General features: G+C 48.4%; 1 protein-coding gene across 1 annotated transcript in view; it reads left to right on the top strand.

The window, feature by feature from the left end:
* COL13A1 (collagen type XIII alpha 1 chain) overlaps positions 1-19542 on the top strand; it is a 53249-nt gene that overhangs the window by 20045 nt on the left and 13662 nt on the right. The window contains exons 12-27 of the mRNA XM_075154165.1: positions 1944-1976; positions 2786-2812; positions 5566-5619; positions 6718-6804; positions 7520-7573; positions 7777-7821; positions 8446-8514; positions 9080-9103; positions 10651-10704; positions 11231-11275; positions 11623-11775; positions 12610-12708; positions 13351-13404; positions 14199-14240; positions 14757-14783; positions 16557-16637. Of these exons, the coding sequence (XP_075010266.1) occupies positions 1944-1976; positions 2786-2812; positions 5566-5619; positions 6718-6804; positions 7520-7573; positions 7777-7821; positions 8446-8514; positions 9080-9103; positions 10651-10704; positions 11231-11275; positions 11623-11775; positions 12610-12708; positions 13351-13404; positions 14199-14240; positions 14757-14783; positions 16557-16637 (948 nt within the window). The remainder of the gene's footprint in view (positions 1-1943; positions 1977-2785; positions 2813-5565; positions 5620-6717; positions 6805-7519; positions 7574-7776; positions 7822-8445; positions 8515-9079; positions 9104-10650; positions 10705-11230; positions 11276-11622; positions 11776-12609; positions 12709-13350; positions 13405-14198; positions 14241-14756; positions 14784-16556; positions 16638-19542) is intronic.

Here is a 19542-nt window from a genome sequence, read left to right as displayed (position 1 = left end):
GCAGTCAGCTTGGTGAGAGTCAGTGGGGAAAACGGGTTGTGCCCCATCTCACCCAGGAGGCTTCCTCATCACCTGTGCCCCGGGCACTCCTCACAGAGCCCTGGGAGGACTCATCTCGTGTCTCTTGCTCTCTTTCTCTGTGTTTCTTGCTCTGCTTTCAGGGGGAGAGAGGCATGCCAGGGCTGCCAGGAAGACATGGCACTAAGGTACCTTGTCATCAGCGGAGTGACGCTTGTCTGCCTGATCTCACCTGTACCACTCGACTGTCCCTGATGCACAAGCATCACCTGGATTTGTGTGTGTGTCTGTTGGTCAATGACTATCCTCAGCTGAATTCTTTCTGCTTCTAAATTGCAAAATATAGGGCCTAATTTATGAAGGAGATGGTGGGAGAAGAAGTGTTTTACAAAGCAAATGGCATGCCCAGTCTGATGCTGTCTTGCAACATCAGGATCTTAATGCTTTATGCTAGTGAGAGCGGCCAATCGCCAACGTTTCTAGGGAATTGGCGTTTTGTAAATTCGGGGTCCCAAGTGATCGCTGCAACTTTCAGCGATGTGTGTTAGCCCCCTGCGATCAGTAGGGTTATGCAAGTGTGAACCTGGACTAACGCAGCGATGAATCAGGGTCAGCGTGCGAGCAAGCCTGCATGTGTGTGCCTGGCAGTTTTAGGATAAATACTAGAAAATAACATCATCTGCATTCACTGCCATTTAAAGGCCAAAGAATGAGGAACAGGCATCCCAAATGCACTGTGAAAGCCTAACCCAAGCCACTTGCTGCACTTAATCCCTTTCATGACTCTAGCCCGTGTTCACTAAAACCTACTGACCCCTGAGACGATCTGGAATGCTTTTTTCCCCTTTTATTGCATAGAATCCCTGATCTCCATCTTCTGTCCTTGTGTTTTTTAGCTTTGTCCCTGATTTCTGTTTCAGAAAGCTGAGAGGTATGATCCTGCTGCTCTCTGGCTCCCCACTCCTTCTTGTTTGAACTTTTCCAAGCTCTTTTCACTTTGAACTTGGCTCCCAGTCCTCTCTGCCTCACGTGCTACATCCCAACCCCTCTCATTTCCCACCTTCTAACACTATTTCACCTCCTCCCCTCTCCTTAGACCCTTGTTATCCCCCATATTTGCTTTTGTAACTGGACCTTTTCACGAGGACCTAACTAATACTAACACAGGGCATACAGAGATTTTAGAGCAAAGGGTTGATAGGGAAGACCTGCTTTTTGCATCAGTGCTGTCGAGGGAAACGTGACTGTTCCTGTGGGAGCAGCTGCCTCCTGGGGTTTCGAAGCACCTGTCTGGGATTGCAGGGCAGGCTGGACTCCGTGGTCTCATGGTGGTGGCTTGCTCAGCGCTGCAGAATGACGCCTGAATTGCAGTGCTTGGAAGTCTTTTTTTCCCCTAAGGTGGCTGGCTTCAGAGCTCTCCTGAAAAGATTTTACTGCAGGGTTTGTCTTCTGTTATAAAAACAGAATGAGGGGAAATAGCAAGACCAAGGCTCTGGGGTACGAGCTGGCCTTTCTTGGGATGCTTGAGCTGATATATCTGGGATCAAGCACTGAACTGGGTGTTTGGTCCTCAGTCTGTCTTTGCATTCCTCAGTTATTTGATACTGTTCTGCTTGTTGACCTTTGATTCACTTGCAGGACTAAAACCGGGGGGGTGGAAATCTGGTTGTCTTGACTGGGTTGTGCTCATGATGTCTGCCTTTGGAGGAGCTTTCTGGAAAGCAGAGCCACTACCATAGGTGAACAACCTGCACAGGGAAGGAGGATGCGTGCAGTGTGGTGTTACAGCATCACTTCTGAGTTTTGGAAAGGAAAAGATGTGGATTTTGCCTTTTTAGTTCCACTGGCTGATACTGTTTTGTTTTTAAAAGTTTGTGTCCGAGTCATTTCAAACAAGGTGCTCCTGTCTTTCCTCTCTCTGCCAGGGTGCTCCCGGGATGGCCACCGCAGGGATGAAGGTCAGTTTTACACTACACTGCAATGGCTTAAGTAGGGCACGCTTAAGAGCAAGGGCTGGAGTTAGGAGAGCATAAGGCACAGGAAAATGGTCGGACAGCTCCCACTAAAGGGGAATATCAGAACTGCTGTTACCAGAGATGCTAGACCCGTCTCCAGGAGCACCCCTGCTACTCCGCACCTCTCTGGGCAGAGAGGCTGGCGATACTCCACAGCAGTGTCGGGATGGCAACAGAGCAAAGGGCCAGCTGCAGATTTAGGGGGCTCGAAGTTACCCCGGGGATCCGAGATGTGCAATGAGACAATGACCTGTTGTTCTGATTCCCTCCAGCTGCTGGGAAAAAAGACAGAAATAAAGAAGTTATCTCCAGGGCTGGTGGGGAGGGTTTTCCTCCTTGAAGCCACATTGATCCTGTATCAACACAGCCTCCCCCCCACCCCAGCTGCAACCGCAGCCTTGCTCTGCTCCTGTGCGCACAGAGCTAGGAGTAGGCAAATTCCTTAATGCCAGCAGGAGTCTTGTCTTATGCTCTCTTGTATCTGGTAAACCTTCTCTTGAAATACTGCAAGGTGGTTTCTCAGTTTCATAAAAACCTCTTGTCTGAGGCTTGCTGGAGCTGGCTAATGAAGATAAAACAAGCTCCAGGCACAAATAATAATATGTATTTAAAACATCCTCATGGCCTTATTTACAAGCCCAAGGCCTCCATAGATTAATGTTCTTTCCTCCACTCTGATAGCGGTTTTGTAGGAGGTTTTGTACTCTCTCCTCCTGGTTTTTCACTTTATTTTCTTGTCTCTTCCTCTCCAGGGCGAGCCCGGGACTCCAGGAGAAAAGGTACGCTCAGGTGGCTTTGCTCTGAGCCTGCACTTCTGGTTTGTTTGTGTATTTTTTTTTTTCCCCTCCCAGAGCAGCTGGGGGAGCTGAGGAATGGCTCTGTACTTCCCAGTGCCCAAATCCAGGCCCTAATGGCAACTGCCAGTGTAAGCAAAATGGTAGTAGCATACGGTGATGCCAAGTGAGAGAGGGGCCATTCTGCAAACAAATTCCCTCCCTCCTGCTCATGTCTGTGTTGATGGGAATACCCTCCAGCTGCCTTCCTCCTTTTCTCCCTACTCCCCAAAATATGCGCAGCACACTTTTGCTTAGCAAGTACGTTCCCTCTCCCCCTTCCCTCGTCCCCTTCTGCCTCCCAGTACTTCTGTGTCCACCAGAAGTCTTCCCGTGTTACTGCAGGGGGTTGTTCTTCTGTCATGCACCGTGTGAACTGCCCTGCACAATTTCCCTTGTCTTAGTGTAGTGTGACCTGGTTTGAGTTCTGCTGGCGGGCATGGTACAAAAATACCCCATCACTCTCCATCACTAAGCAGCCGGCTTGGTTTCTGAACAGCTGGCTCCTCTTGTTTGAGGCTCGCTGGGTTATGTTACAGCATGCGACAGCCATATAACAGACACATTCTCTGTCTCTTTTCTTCCCCACGAAGGGAGATCCTGGAGTCCCAGGGAGGATGGGCCCCCCAGGTTTGCCAGGGAAGAGGGGGCAGCGGGTAGGACATTGCGTGTTTGGGCTTGGTGTCCTGGCAGTGCTGTGCTGTGTTCCCTGCGAGCGGGAGCTGGCGGGAGCCTGCTTTGCGTTGCGTTGTCGTGCTTGCAGGGGATTATGTGTCCTTTCCTGGCTCTTGCCCCCCTTGGTGAAGTGTGTTTGCGTGTTCCTGCTTGCAGGAGGTGGGGGGCTGGTGGCAGGCAGGGCAGCGTGAGATGCCTGGGATGTAGTCTTGTCCTGGGGAACGACTAAGGACAGTGCTGCATCTTTTGACTCCAGAAATAACACCCTAAACAGGGATTCAGTAATCTGACCTCCCTCCTCAAGAAATCTGCTTCTGTACATCACCGTTCAGGCAGCACAGGATGTTTTCAGCAGGCCTTATGGGCATGTGTACTGAAAACTAGCCCTTGAATGAAAAGTAGGATACCAAAAGCTGAGCAAGGCAGAATCAGGGATTCACAGAGGCCTGGGACAGGATTAGAGATGATATTCTTACAAAACCCCCAAAGGTCAAACCTGTTCTTTGGGTATGAGGTCCTGCAAATGTTTCCCTTCTTTCCAGGGAGAGAAGCATTAATTTACAGCAGCAGCGTGCATGCTCTGGCAGGGGAGGAAAGCTGGGTGGGGGCCTCACAGGTGGCTGGAGGCCAAATTACTTTAGAGAAAGGGGTCACTGCACTCTAGAATTGCCTAAAAAAAATAAGATTGCTGCTTGTTAATTATTTTCCATGGAGCCACCAGTGCATGTCTGTTCCTGGAGTACTGATGCAAGTCCCCTGCATGTCAGATGTGTGCCCTTGAGCTCTGACGAGACTGGTGTGTGGCACCAGTCTCTGCAGGTAATGGCATGGCACTAAGAGGAACTCTTTGCTGGCCTTGCTGATCTGGTGTGCTGCTGTTGTGGAGAGAGCTAGGCACCTGCTGGGGGAAAGAGGTTTTGAATTGCTCTTTGTAATCTGTACAAGTTGTTAAGGTGTGAGGTGTGAAGATTGCAGGTAAGAACACGCCTTTTTCTGATGATGCATTTGAAACATCTCTTCATGGTAACAGAAACCTCTGATATCGCTCTCTGTCCTGGCAAAATGCACACTCCCGAACAGGACACTGTAGCTGGATGAAATGGGCTGAACAGAACTTAACTTCCACATAAAGACCACTAATTGAGCCTCAATATTCAAAAGATGACCCAGGTGTCATGGTCAACTAAGCAAAGTCATTTCACCAAGCGAATGCTGGGTGCTGGATGCCCTCCATTGCTCGCTCCCCTGTGACATCCTCCATACTCCATGGTGCCTCCTGCAGCTCAGCCTGCAGGCCTTGCTTTCTGTGCATTGTATGAAGGGTTTTGCACCATCATCTTCTGTCTTTGCCATTTTTGCCACTCCCGTTTTCACTGCTTTGCACCACCACTGCCTGTCACAGAGCTTGGCTGCTAACTGAGACACTGTGCTGCTTTTTTTTTTTAAGAGCATGATGAGACTGGGATTTGGAGGAACGAGAACAGGAAATGCCCCTCAGGAGAGGTGTGGGAGTGTTAGTTGTGAGATCTTTGCCAAAGTAAAGCAGTGTAATTCACAGTGTAATGAGAAGGTGTGAAAACTGGGATGGACTCAAGCAGTGAACAATTTCTGTGAAACAAGCTGAACTCTATCAGGGCACGGAGCAAGCCCTGCACTCCAAATAAAATTTGCCCTGGGCAACAACTTCTTCTCTGCATGTATGGAATGGGGAGAGCCTGTGCTGAAGGGCTGACAGGAAAAAGGGTTTAGCAGAGCAGAGTGATAAGGAAGATGCACAGGGGGGATCCTGGATCCCTTTCCCACTCGCCTTCCTTTGGAGAGAAATGGCAATGATTTGCAGAGATAGTCAAAAGGACAGGAGAAAACATTCACTGGCCTGAACAGGTACTGCTGGAGGATGCCTAAAATAAAATCCCCTGGGGAAGGGAAAGAGGGTTTGAAACCAGGAGCAGCTCATCCTTTGCCTGCTCCTCCAGGACAGAGAGCCTGCAGAGACAGCTCAACCATGTCTGTTTTACCAACAGGGTGAGAAGGGACAAGCTGGTGACCCTGGGCTTCCTGGACGCCCTGGCACGAAGGTCTGTATCTTCTCTGATTTTTTTTGGGGGGGGGGCACTCTCATCCCCTTTCCTTCCTCCCTCCTGTGCCAGCTGTGCCCAGCTCATGCACTCTTCGGTCACGGTCACAGCATACAGCAGCATGTTCTGCAGAGCTCAGCTGGATGTCGGCATAAGAAACCCCAGCCAGGGATGTGACGGGGCCACACAAAGGATGCCTTTTTGTGAGGAATCGCCTGCCTTCATGCAGTGAGGGAGGGGCTGTGGTCCTGGGAACATGACCAGAGAATCGTGTTCCAATAGTCCCCCTTTAAAAGCATGACCTCAGATGTAACATGGCATTTCAGCCTCCCTCCTGCTCCAAGATCCATGTGTAAGGAAGAGATGGACTTTTTGGGAGCTGCGCTGCTGTAGCTGGGTTGGAAGAGTAGCCTTGTGCTCGGAGAGACCCAGGGCAGGTCAGCTAAAGCTAAGTTCTGAAGCTGTGGCTTTTTCCTTGTGCTCTGAGATGTAGATAGAAATTGTACCTTTCAAGTCAGTCTTTCACAGTTTGCTTTTCCTTTGGGAAAGGGGACAGTGCACTGAATGACAGTGGCCATTTCAGAAAAGGATGAGGGTATAATGGCAACTCAGTGCAAGCAAAGCTTTCCTGTTACTACCTTGATATCTGCTCTGTGCAAAGGATGTGGTCTGCAGGGCTGACTATCTGGCTGATGACTACAGCTCCGGAGGGACACATACCAAAAAAAGCCATCATCAGGTGGTTTTATCAGCTCAATTTCAACAGTAGAAGAAACAGTTGTGTTCAAACTGGAGGCTGGGGGATGAGGTCTGTCCACAGGCAGCTTTATATGGCCCTGGGGAATAAGGGCTGAGCAGCAGCACTGCCGCCAAAGGGGTGACGATAGCTGTGACTGCTGGCAGGTCTCTAGGTGGAGCCCCCAGGCTGGTTCCTGGACAGCTGGTGGCTCTGGAGCAGTGACGTTTCTGGGCTATCAAGAGGCCAGCTGATGGACCTTGTCTTGGGCCCTGTCTCTCTGAGCCAACAGTTTGCCAAATGAAATCAGAGAGATGGGGAGACTGAACTGTGATGCATGGCTTGTTCTTCCTTGCAAACAGGGAGAGAAGGGAAATGCTGAGAATGCTCTGGTGGGAGGTAAAGGAGAGCCTGGCCTTCCAGGCCTGCCCGGGCCCCCTGGACCAAAAGTAAGTGTTTTTTTCTCTGGTGAGTTGTGTGGTGTGAGGGATCGATTGTGCCCAGCACGAGGTGTGTAGGAAGGGGCAAAGATTGCATTCATCTGTGCTCGCCTCTGATTACCTGCTGAAGGGGTATCAGGTTCTACAGGGTGGTTTAGTTTTGTTGTTTTAAATGCTGAAGGTGAGAGAATTTGTAAACTGTGTTTCTGGGAGGAAAATAGCCTCCTTGTGTTTAAATAACTCCCCTCTAGGCTCTGTGAGAAACCAGTCGCTCAGAATCAATGACAGCCTCTAGTCCCTCTGGTGCCCACGGCAGGGTGGACATGGGGAGGCAGGACGGAGGCCCTCCAAGTCTCCTCTCCCCTTCCTCTTCTACCTCCTCAAGGAGCAGCAGCAGTAGAATCCTGCCCCTTGGCAAAGGACACCAAGAACACTTAAATCTGAGGTCCCGCCTCATATGTACTTGGAACAGCCCTCCTGTGCGCTTACTTTGGGTCTGAATTGCGTGCTTTCCTTCACACTGAATACTCCCTCCGCACTGGGTAGAAGAGAAGGACACCTGGTGTGAAGTCACAGCAGGAGATTTGGGTTACCTGAGAAGGTGTGGGCATGGCAGGGGCACTTGGCTGGTGCAGTTCTTCCTCCTGGCAATGCAAAGCCAGCAGTGGAGTCACACCCTCTCCACGCAATACAGCCCATCCCTTTCCCTTTCTCTTTCTCTCAGGGAGAAGCTGGTGACGTTGGCCGGCCTGGTGCTGCAGGGTCACGGGGGGAAAAGGTACAGAGTACTTCTGCACAGCCCAGCTCCAGGTTCAGTAGCTGCAAATTTCTTCCTACGTGTACAAAACTTAGCTGAAAAGGAGCATTTTAACTGAGCTGTCTAGTCCCAGACTGTTTCAGAGGACTAGGAGAGCAACAATTCTTGGAGTTCAAGCAAGTGAAGGGATAGGCTTTGCTAACAGCATGTTCTTCTTCTTACAGGGGGAACCTGGTTCACCAGGAGACCAGGGACCCATGGGCCCAAGGGTAGGTGTCCCTTCACTAACACTTGAAGAGTTTTGGCCCTTCAAAGGGGTCTAAGGATAGTGGGACCACACTGACAGTCTCGATTGGGCCTCTGCTTTCTTGTCAGATGTTCTCACCATCGCTAAAAGTGCTTATAGCTGGGCAATGGCAATGAGACAGGCCATTTCTCCACTCCATGCCCTCATCAGAAGACACCCCAACCTTAGGGGAAAAAAGTCTCCCGAGCCACCTCAGGGTGAATGTTTGGCTCATTTGTAAGAGAAGGTGGGTCTGGACACCCCAGTCTGAACGCAGGCCCTTGGCATATCAGCAAAAGGCAGCAGGAGGGTGTTTGGTGCATGCCCAAGTCTGACAATCAGTCAGATAATCCAGTTCCTGCATTCTGGCCTCAACCTCACCATTTACCAGACCTGCCAGCTGTGATGGTCATGGTATGGTGATCTGGGCTTGTCTGGCTACACTTTGGTAGTGTTTCCTCTATAAAATGCGCTTTCAAGAGCTTTGCTCAATAAATGAAAAACTGGAGGCTTATGAAACAGGCCCCTCTGAGACCCCTTTTTCAGGGTGAGTACCCCATGGGAAGGGCGATCCTCAAGCCCTGGCTAAAGATCTGGTATTTTGCAGGGCCCCAAAGGAGAGCCTGGGAAGGATGAAATGATGGACTACGATGGTAACATCAGTGAAGCTCTCCAGGTGAGCAACTGCCCTTCTGTCCCATGAGGTGACTGCTGGGTGCTTTACTGTTTCCCAGGGGATGCAGAAAACCAGGAACGATGTAGATCTGCTTCCTCGGCAGTAGCAGCAAAGGGAAGTACTTGGTTGTTCCGTAGTCCCCTTCATCCCACACTGCATATAGTGTTTTGGTAAATACGTGTGCGCCTTGTTCAGTTGATATATTAATGCTGGTGTGGACATAGAGGCCATGTGAGTCCCCTCGAGTGGGCCATGGCTTGGGGTAGATGGTGAATAAAAGGACTGCAAAGCTTCCTCAGAAGTGTGCACTGATGGTGTGCAGTGAGTGAGCAGCTGTGCCCAGCTCTGGGTTAGCCTGGGTTCTACGTGGATATAGGAGAAACCGTAGAATAACAGCTCCAAGGGACTCAGAGTTGTTTTTTTTCCTTTTGATCATTTTGTAGGCTCCTTGCTCATTTGGGCCAGTGTTACATTAGTGGACACAAACCACCCCCAGGAAAAAGCTTAGTTTTCAAATGGCTGGTTTCCGTTTTGATTTTTTTTTTTTTTTTTTACTTTTTTCTAGGAAATACGAACTTTGGCCTTGATGGTGAGTTTCTGGCTTTCCTGTGTGGTTTTAAGCAAGTAGCCATATGTTCATCCTAAGCAGATGGCCTGACAATTTAGGTGCAGCTAAAACATTTGGCCTTTGCTGCTGGGAGCTACAGTTGGGGCAGCTGACAGCTGAAGGAAGAGCTCGTCTTGCTTTCTGACCTTGGCACTTGAATGATAATCGGGCCCTTTATTTCTCTGATTTAAGAGGTAATACATGCTGCTCAGAAGGGGCAGAGAAGAGCAAGGGGGGCTGACCAAAACAGAGAAAAAGGAGGCCTTGGGTGTCTTGCAAGAAAGCTTATACTGGCAGTCTGTGGTGGACACTTTCTGTGATGGGAGGGGAGGGTGTATTTTCACCATTGGTAAGTATAACTTGACATAACAGTCCTGTGCAAAACCAATCATTTAAAACAGCAGTGACTACAAGCCCTTTGAAGACAAAGAGAGGCAAAGTGGTTATTTTGAGCCAAAATAAGGGAAAAGGTGTCCCTGTATTTTGCTTCTTGGGAGAAGAAACCTGGTTAGGAAAAAAGATGGATTTTTAAAATGCAGTATGACAGGGCAGCACAAAATGGGTGTAAGTAGCAGTTTGCTAGGCCAAACTGCTCCCTAGGTCTCCTTAAAGTGGTGACTGTCGAGAGTGATCAGGAAATCTGCTCAAAATACTAGTGCCGTTTAGCTCTGCTTAAGCTGTGCTTGGGATCTAAGTAGTACAGTGTTTCCTATGATCTCTAATCTAAAAATATACTTTTGTAGATAGGAAGGGAAAACCTTGTTAAATTCATCTCAGTTTCAGGAGCAGATAGCTGTGGTCATTTTCGTTTTCTTCCATGAAAATGTAAAGAAATACATTTTCTTTATAGTGACGAGAAAGACATTGGGATGCTGGAGCATGTCCAAAGAAGGGCAATGAAACTGGTGAAGGGCCTGGAGCACAAGTCTGATGAGGAGCAGCTGAGGGAAGTGGGGTTGTTTAGCCTGGAGAAAAGGAGGCTGAGGGGAGACCTCATCGCGCTCTACAGCTACCTGAAAGGAGGTTGTAGTGAGGTGGGGGTTGGTCTCTTCTCCCAAGTAACCAGTGACAGGATGAGAGAAAATGGCCTCAAGTTGCGCCAAGGGAGGTTTAGACTGGACATTAGGAAAAATGTCTTCACTGAAAGGGTTGTCAAGCATTGGAACAGGCTGCCCAGGGAAAGTGGTGGAGTCCCCATCCCTGGAGGTGTTTAAAAGACGTGTAGATGTGGTGCTTAGGGACATGGTTTAGTGGTGGACTTGGCAGTGCTATGTTAACGGTTGGACTCTATGATCGTAAAGGTCTTTTCCAACCTAAACGATTTTATGATTCTATCTACAACTCACTTTGGACTCTCTGCTGCTCACTCAGGACTCTCCATTGCTTGGCTTTCCAAGCAAATACAATTTTAGGAGTCCCTGGGAAAATTCCCCTGCGATTTCCCCTTAAACTCAGAAGAGCTGTTTGGTTTCAAAACATGAAAATAAAAGCCCTGTTGATAATCTGAAAATGAGTTTTTCTTTATCTAGGGACCCCCAGGACTTCCGGGTGTGGCTGGACCTCCAGGGCCACCAGGACAGAAGGTATTTGCTCAGCTCAGCGCTTGCAGAGCTAAGGGAAACACAGGAGTGGTCCAGGCTGAATTCTGCCCCCCAACCCTCCCCAGTGCTCCTATTCTCCGTCTAGCACTATCAGACTGTCCTGCTGGCCTCTACCACTCCTCCTCATGCACAATATCGTGAAGATCTCTTTTCCCACAGTGATAATGCCTTATCTGAAAGATGAAGGATCCTTTCTACTTGCCCTCCCCTTTAGGAGGCAGCTTATGGGAACTGATCTCTGTGCGGAGATTGTGTTGGTTGGGGACTATGTTGTAGCACTGGCGCCGTGAACTGTCAGTCAGGATAAACAAGGCTGGTGAAATTCTTAGGTGGTCACACAATGTATTGTTTCAACAGGGTTTTCCATGTTTTTTTTTCCTGTGACTATTAGTTACCAGAGTCCCTGCAGACTATTTCTGTGATGCCCACCCTTCATCATTACAATGCCATGCAGAAGGAGTCGGAATAGCTGCTTTCAAACTGCCAAAGTAACAATTCTGTGTTTCAGGGTGAAATTGGCTTGCCAGGTCCTCCAGGCCATGATGGAGAAAAGGTAAGACACAGTGCCTCTGTGGATTGCTCTTTCCTTCAGTGGTCTTATCTGGAGTTAGTATGTTCCATCTCTATCACTGACATTGCACAGTTGCTTTTCCCACAAGGGAAAAAAGTATTTTGCTTCACAAAAATGAGCATTAATGGTTTATCTAAGTCCTAACTTATAAGGAGCGGCTGGGATGGCATGGCAAATCTACTTTGTCCTGCCCCTGACTCCTCAAATGGCATTACTGTGAGTGAGAGGATGAGCAGTGAAAGAGGCTCCGGGCCAGGGAGTTGTTCTGCAGGAGTAACCTTACTCCTATCTGTAAATGTTTCACTTTCTGTTATGTGGATTTCTTTTAGGGACCACGCGGCAAGCCTGGAGAAATGGGCCCCCCTGGCCCTCACGGACTGCCAGGAAAGGATGGATCGCCTGGAATAAAGGGAGAGCCAGGCCATATCGGGGTCACAGGAGAAAAGGGCGATAAAGGAGAGCCAGGACAAGCCGGCTCACCGGTGAGTAAACTGAAGCCTCTCAGAGCACTGCTGGCGATCCAGGTTATGGGGCAAGGCCCTGGGACTTCTTGGATATCTCAGAGGTGGGTGTTGGAGGCACCTTATTGCTGCTGTATGAAGTGTACCAATACAGAAGCGAGGTCTTGGCTCCCTGGCAGATGTGTTGTCTATCTTGCTGGAGTGGCTGTCCCCAGCTGCCTGCCCTGTTCTCTGGGCACTGTGTCACTTCCTCAGCTTGCTACCTGGCATATTATTTAAACTTGAAAGGCCACTGTAAGCAAGCAGGCCTGACTGTGAGCAAGGCAGCTGAGGTCCCAGCACACACGCCCCCCTAGGAGGACAACTGCATGGGGTAACCCCTCACATCCCTGCCACTAACTGAGGCAGAGTGCCCTGTCTCCCAGCTTCAGTCTGTAACAACTTCTGTGTCCCCAGCACTAGTCAAGAGGGTTTTATACAACAAGCTTCTGCCTCTCTACAACATTACTAGGACAAAACTCTTGTTGTCACAACAGCTAGCTATTGGGGAGTGATTTCTAGCATGGACTCCAGCAAACTGCATAACTGTGAGCAGAAGTTGGAGGCGGGAAAGCAGGCCCCCGTCTCTGCTCTGGAGACCGCCACATCCACAATGACAGGAGGATGTTCAGGCATTTGCATATCCAGTTTCAATACTAGTGAAGCCCTGCATTTCCCTAGGCATCTGATAAGTTGTCTGGGGTTTCCAGTGTGTTCTTGTGATGACCAGAGCCAGTCTTAGCTCTTGCAAGGATGTTTCTTATGTCTGCCTGAATTAGTCTTGCAAAAAATCCACAAATCTTTCTTGATCTATAGGGTCTTGACGGCCCCACTGGAGAGAAAGGCGAACGAGGTGACCAAGGGATGCCAGGACCATCAGGATTGCCGGGTCCCATTGGACTTCCAGGATTGACAGTAAGAGTGAAAAAAGACAGGCTGCTCTTTCCTGCCTGGCAAAGAGAAAACAACACAGAGCAACACACAAGGGTTCTTTTCCCAAAGCGCTGAGTATCTTGGGATCCTCAGAGTTACCCTACCTCTTAGAGGTAGGTGTTTGGGTGTCACCAGATGTCCATCAGGTCAGGTCTCCAGCAGCAGGCAGGGGGCCAGCTGGGCATCTGCTCCTGTTGCCATCTGGAGGTGCTGACTCTGGCAGCTGCCCGCAGAGCCTGCGTGCCTAAGTCAGCCGAGACGCCTAGTTTGCTGGCAGCATGGCACCGTTGTGACCTGCTTGCTGCACTCCCTCCCTTAGAGGCTGTAGTGCAGCAGAGAGGCACCAGGCCGCTGTTAGGGAAAGGCAAGGAAAGTCCTGTGGCACTCTCCTTGCACAGCCATGAGATACCACTCCCGGAGGCCTCCCTCTTTGTAGGGTGTCTCCTCTGGAAGCAGAGGTGCAGGAGAGCCACAGGTGAGCTGTTTGTGAAATACATGGTATGTTCTTACTCCTCCTCTGGGGAACTGCGTGCTTCTCAGCATACGGGTCGTTCACAGATGGCTCCCAACGGAGCGAGACTCCAGAGCGCAGCTGGTGGTGACAGGGTCTGTTGTTGTGTGCAGGGAGAGAAGGGCGAGCCTGGGGAGCGTGGAGACAAAGGAAATCCGGGAGAACTGGTAGGTCACCTTTCTCATTTTCTTTCTGCAATCTCGGCAGTAGGGGAGGGATGATTTGGCAGCAGTGCTGCTGAAAACCAGCACATCCCACCCTCCTATGACACACTCTTCATTGAGGACAGCATCTTATGGGACTGAATTGCCAGCCACCTCTAGCTCCTGATGCCCTACTTTTCCTTTACACAAGAACAATCTAGCTCAGGACAAGCAATCAATAATGAATGCCCAGGGAAGAATAGAAGATCATGTAAAGCCTAACAAATATTTTCTTCAGCACTTGCGGTGAAGGGATTTCCTGAAAAATACCTGCGTGTATCTACATATATATATTTTTCAATAGATTTTGGGTTCATGAATTTGTTCATTCTCACCTCAAAGCTCATTCCTAGCTTTTGTAGCACCCTGCAGCAAGGAGTCCCACGGACTACCAATACACTCTTCTGCATGTGTGGGACCAGCCACCTTCTCTCCTATCTTTTGAAACAGCTGCTAGCTGTTGACTTGTGCCTCCCTGCAGGAATAGTGGAGGAGTAGTGGAAGTGGACCTTTTTCTGAAAAAAAGTTCACTGCTCCCCTTCCTCTGCAACTGCTGCTCCCCAGAGTCCTGCTGCTGCTTCGCAGCCACTCTGTCCTGGATTGCTGCCACTTCCTAACGCCGTCCTTAGGGGGAGTCCAGGCTTCCAAGCCCAGTAGAGCTCAGCTGCACCCTGTGCCCTGCCTTCCCTCTGAGCAGTCCCCCTTCGCCTCTGAGGGCAGCAGATTATGACAGTGACGTCTCCTGCATTGCTTTCTAGATATCTGGCCCTCCTGGACCCCAAGGCCCACCAGGACCTCCAGTAAGTTTTGAGTGATTCACCTGAGGAGCAAGGCACTGGGAATGAGGATAGAGCGGGAAGTGGCTGGGGAGGATTCTGGGCGGAGGAAACAGCCAGAAACACTGCAGCATTGAAACAGGAACATGCTTAGTATCACTTCCAAAACCCCCTCCCAGGGTAGGTCAGAGCTACGATGGGCTGGGTAGGTAAAGAGAGAAGGTTATGTTAGTCTGAGATGAAAGGGAAGACACTAGCAAGAGGGGATGGATGGGATTAAAGGGATCAACTGCAAAAATGGTCTTAATAGCAAGCCTGGCCCACTGCCAGGTTGTTCTTGGCGAGAGCCTTCTCATTACCAATGAGAACAGTACATGAAGTGCTCTTTACACAAATAAAGAGGCCTCTGGGCTAAGCATTTGTGCCCTCAGTGTGTCAGAACGCGAAAGCTCTGTGCTGCATACTGAACTGGGATACCTGGATTTTAAAGCACATCCTTAAACATCATTACTCATGTTTTGTCTCTCATCCCAAATACAGGGTCTTCAGGGCCTCCCAGGACCCAAGGTAAGGCTGCAAAACTTGACATCCTGAAATACTACTAGACTGTCTCAAGTGCAAGAACTTTTCAGTAACAACCTTCTAGCTTGCAAATGTTATTTACCATCTTGGTAAAAGGACAAATACTTCTGAATATTTTCTTGAAGCAAATGGATTAGCAGCTCTCATTTTATGACCCAGAAAACTGATAATTTTCTCCAGTTTTCACCCAGAGAAGTGGAAAGCCACTGGCCCTTGGAAATCTTCCCAGGAGAACATAGTTGAAATCTTTGTCTGCAGGGTGAAGGTCTGTACAACGGGATGGACAGCCTGTCATACAATCCTAAGTAACTGAACTCTAGCTTAAAATTAGCCAGGTTCTGTACCCTGTAAATTCTGCTGTAAAGCCACTCAAGAACTTCACTCTTCTTGATGATTAGAAGCTTTCTAATCTCCATCTAAATGTGTTTGTGCTCAGCCTGCACCATTGATTTGCCTGCTGTAAAACAGTACCTAAATGAAAAAATATTTGAGTGGAAATGTTCAAGGAGAGCGGTGTTTTTCCTCTGACATTCTTGGCAAAGATTGGAAAATGTGGAAAGTGTCTTAATTCTCCTGGTTATGCTTAGTATTTGGTTACTAGCGCTATTTGGGTGCAAAAGGAGATGGTATATTTATCCTGATTCATCTTTTCTCCAGGTGTTGATTACAGATACAGTTATCTGTCTTGCTTGTCTGTAACTCACTAGCAAGTGCTATCAAGTGTCTGGGAAACTTGCGTAAGGTGCAGTTGTCTTTGGAATATGTACCAAACAAACGCAGGTGAAAGTCTCGCACAGCACAGACTGGATTATAGACAGAGGAAGTACTGCACCAGTTTCTCCTTGAACAGAGGATCCATGTAGGCTTAGTTAGCAGGTGCAATGAGATGTCCCGAGTGTGGAAGTTTTTGTTCCATCCCTACAATTTGTAATAAGTCTTTTTGGAATGAGGCTTTCAGTAGTGGCGAGGAAGAGTGTTTTGTACCCTTTGCAGACATGTCAGAAATAAGTAACTCTTCCAGGTACGTGCTCGAGCCAAATACTGTTGTAGGGCAGTGACACGTGGCTGTATGGAAACCGGAGTGCTGTAGAGCAAGCCAGCAATGTGCTGTCCTAGAATTGTAGAAGAGTACAGCAAGCAGGCTTACTGTTTCTGTGCAAACTTGGTTCTTCTGACGCTTCTGTTTCAAAATGGAACCAAGATAGTGTTTTAAAATGCCTTATGAACAGGAGTGGGGGAAAAAGCTCTGGGTTGCATTTTGAATTTATGAAAAAGGAATATTTTGTTTAATACTGCTTTATAGTTTATAAAACAGAATTTTAAAAATACCATTGGAAAAGAAACGATGAAATTTTTTCCCAAATTTTGAAATTTATGCCTTTGCATTTACAAAAGTCTTTCCAAAAATATTTCGGTATGATTTTTTTTTTCCAAAGCTTATAGACACCTGTCATTCACTTCCAATGAATCCACTTCTTAAAATGTAAACCCACCCTATCGGGTTACTTACATTTACCTGACTCAGCTCAGTTCGCCTGTGACCATTTTTACCCACTGGGCCTGAATCTCCTCTTGCTGCCATTGGCTTAAAGCAGGCGCTCACACAGAGATCATTTGGCTGATACTGGTCTCCTTCAGGCTAAAGCATTGCTCCGCTGCCTCTTGTGTTCTCTCTGCCGCTCCGGCACTCTCTGAATGGAGGTTTGTTATATAAGTGGTGTTACGGTGGGTTTATTTTCTGCTCCATCCTTCCTTTAGGGGGAAGCAGGGATTGATGGAATGAAAGGAGAGAAGGGTGCCCAGGGTGAAAAAGGAGACAGAGGGCCACTGGGATTACCCGTAAGTATCCAGGAAGCAAGCAGCACTTTATGAGCCAAACTTGTATCAGCGGTAAAAAGATCCCTCAATAGGAGACGCATGCAGGGATTTGATATGTAAAGTCAAAGAAAGAGATGATCTATAAATAACTGCCTTTACTTTTTAAACTTAAAGCCTCAATTTCTGTACAGAACCTTCATCTTTTAGATCTGTTAAATAGAACAGTGATCACTTTAATTCTTCCTGCTTCTGGCAGGATTGGGAAAAACAAGCAGTAGCTTTTTGTGGGTTCTTTGCACTTCAGGGCAATGGGGCAAAACCAGAAACAGAAGTCAAAAGGACGTGAAAAAGGAAACACCTTCCCAGCAGTTTCTCACCTGGGCCGAGCTTTGTACAAAAGCTTGGTGGTTCTGAATGCATCCAGCTTCTTCACTAGACAATACTTTCCCATCAATTCTGCAATGGAGTCAATGCTTTCCCTGATGAGGTAGAAGCCTGCGATGTTCCCTCCTGCATGTGAACTCCATCACACTAGACTAGTGTCAGTGCACTGCTTAGCTTAGCAAGGAGGAATTTTGGCAGAATTATGAAGAAGCTAGAGGAGCTTTAGAACCTGAAGACTTTGTGAAGCTCTTAGCTCACATCTGTTAAAAGCCTCTTCACTCACTGTCTGAGGCTTAGCTGACAGCTGATAATGAACTGGTGGTAACTCAGTCCCACCCAGTTGCTCTGCCAGCCCCCAGGTTCTCTCCTCATAGAAAGCACTTGCTGAACATACTGCCTGGAAACAAGCACTGCAAAGCGCATCTTGTGTACTGTGTGACTTTGTCGGCCTGTGTTCGATCACCCAGATCCCTTGTCCCTGACTTTGGCTGAAGTGTGCGTGTCTTTGTTTGTAAAATGTTTTCCTCTTTTAGTTGTGCTATATAGCAGTTACTTTCCAGGGCCTGGATGCCTCTCGTCTAACTTTAGGCACTCAAGTGAGCCCATCATGACTGTATTCACTGTGGCTCCATGCAGAGCCGGTGGGGAGAAAGCAATGCTTTCGGAAGGCTTAAATGCAAAGGATTGTGCCTCAGTGAAGCAGTGAGAAGAAAAAACCCAGGCCCCATTTTGCCCTGAGAAACACAAATGGAAGCTTTCTGTGTAAACGGTTATTCCCTTGAGTCTGTGTGGTATCAGGACAGGGGAAGGAACCCTGTGACAGTCTGAGCAGAAGATGCCCCAGCAATTACCCTCACAAGCTCATCAGTGTGGCAGGGAATGTGCTAGATGGTTCTCCTACAGCAGTGAGCCCGATGAGAAACCACGGTCCCTTGGCTTTTCCGATCACTCTTCCTGAGCTGTGGAGGGGGGACGACTGGCTCAGAAGTGTCCTTTTAGAAATATTTTGTGTTTGGATCAACAATATCAGCTGGCCAACTAGGAAGCACCGTTACTGAGCTGTTAGTAAGATCAGAGAGATATTGTGGACCTTGTATCCCTCCTCAGAGCTACCTAACACTCTTCATAAGCTTTTCCATGCCTGATCCAGTGTGTTTTCAGCCTGTCAAACTAAATGCAGTTGTATTAAGTGAAATATGAAATATTTCACAGACTCTAAAATCCCACAGCTGTATCTGCTGCCTTTTCATGTGTGACCTAGGGCTTGACATCATGCCAGAATTTTCAGCAGATTTCAGCACTGTTTGTCTGCAGTAGCCTTGGGCTGCTTTGTGTGGCCAACAAGCTGAGGAATTTGTCATACTCAAGTGGAGGAAAACTCAGTATTTGGTACTTACAGTCTACCTAAGCTTTCTCTCCTGGCCACTGTCAGAGACAAGACACTGGGCTAGATGGGCCTTGGGCAGAACTTAGGTCTTGTGGATGAGGAAATTCAGGGCAAGAGCCAAGCGGACAGAAAAGTGCTAATCTCAATCTGGTGTAAGTCTGTGCTGGTGACACAGGAAGATGAGCCACCTGTTTTATAAACCTCCAAACAACTGGCTCCTCACCTCTTCCTCTGGCGAAGAGATGTAGAGTAGAGCAAGCCTGCAGCTGGCTAAGTGTGCACCTACAGGACCTGGGTTTCTTGGTAGGAACTTGAACTGCTGATGGCTCCGCACTGCTTGCAAATACCTCCGTGACCACAGGCCTTTGAGCCCCTGAGCCTTGTGTCTCATCTGTGTTGCCCAGCCCGCCACTACGGCAATGCAGGTTTCAACTTCACTGTCACATTGTCCTTTTCATCACCAGTCACAGAGCAGCTTCTTCCTCAGAGGTTTTCTTAGTGGCACCAAGAGAGGGAAATTTGCATTCTTAAGGGGATCTGAAAGTTGCAGGTCAACATTATATGTATTCAGTGTTTCTATGTTTTTGTTGGTTTGCTTGTAAGTACCATCACCTGTCCTTGAGATCTTAATTTTTGTTTATTGCAAGCATATGTTTGTCTCAAGTCACTGCTTCACTCACCTCTCCCCTCCCCTCTCCTTTCCCCCTCACCCTCCTCCCCTCTCCTCTTGCCTTGTTTTTGTTAACCCTCCCCCGTCTGTTCAGGGTGCTTCAGGTTTAGACGGCAGGCCTGGACCACCGGTGAGTTCCATTTCTCCATTACCCTACGTTCCTCCTCCCCAGTATCGTGATTTGTCTCGTCTCTTCCACCAGAGTCTTGTTTACACCAGGAATAACCTTCTTTTCTCCAAAGCAGGCTTGGGAGGGGGGTTAAACTTAGACTGAGAAGTGATGTCACACACTTGTCTTTTTTGATACTGCGAGTCTGTCTGGATCCTGGGATCACAGCCTATCTGTTCCACTTTATCTCAATAACAAGATGAATGAAACCTCTGCATGGTTCCATGATGCTCTGTTCTCCTGTCCTCTTTATCGTGAGGGGTCTCCATCCTGTCGTTCTCCATGGTAGCCTTGCTTGCCGCCTTTTCACAACAGT

Source organism: Calonectris borealis, chromosome 7 (genome assembly GCF_964195595.1).
Source record: "Calonectris borealis chromosome 7, bCalBor7.hap1.2, whole genome shotgun sequence".
Classification (NCBI taxonomy): domain Eukaryota; kingdom Metazoa; phylum Chordata; class Aves; order Procellariiformes; family Procellariidae; genus Calonectris; species Calonectris borealis.
Note: the sequence above shows the minus strand (reverse complement) of the source record. Positions and strands in the feature narration are given on the sequence as shown.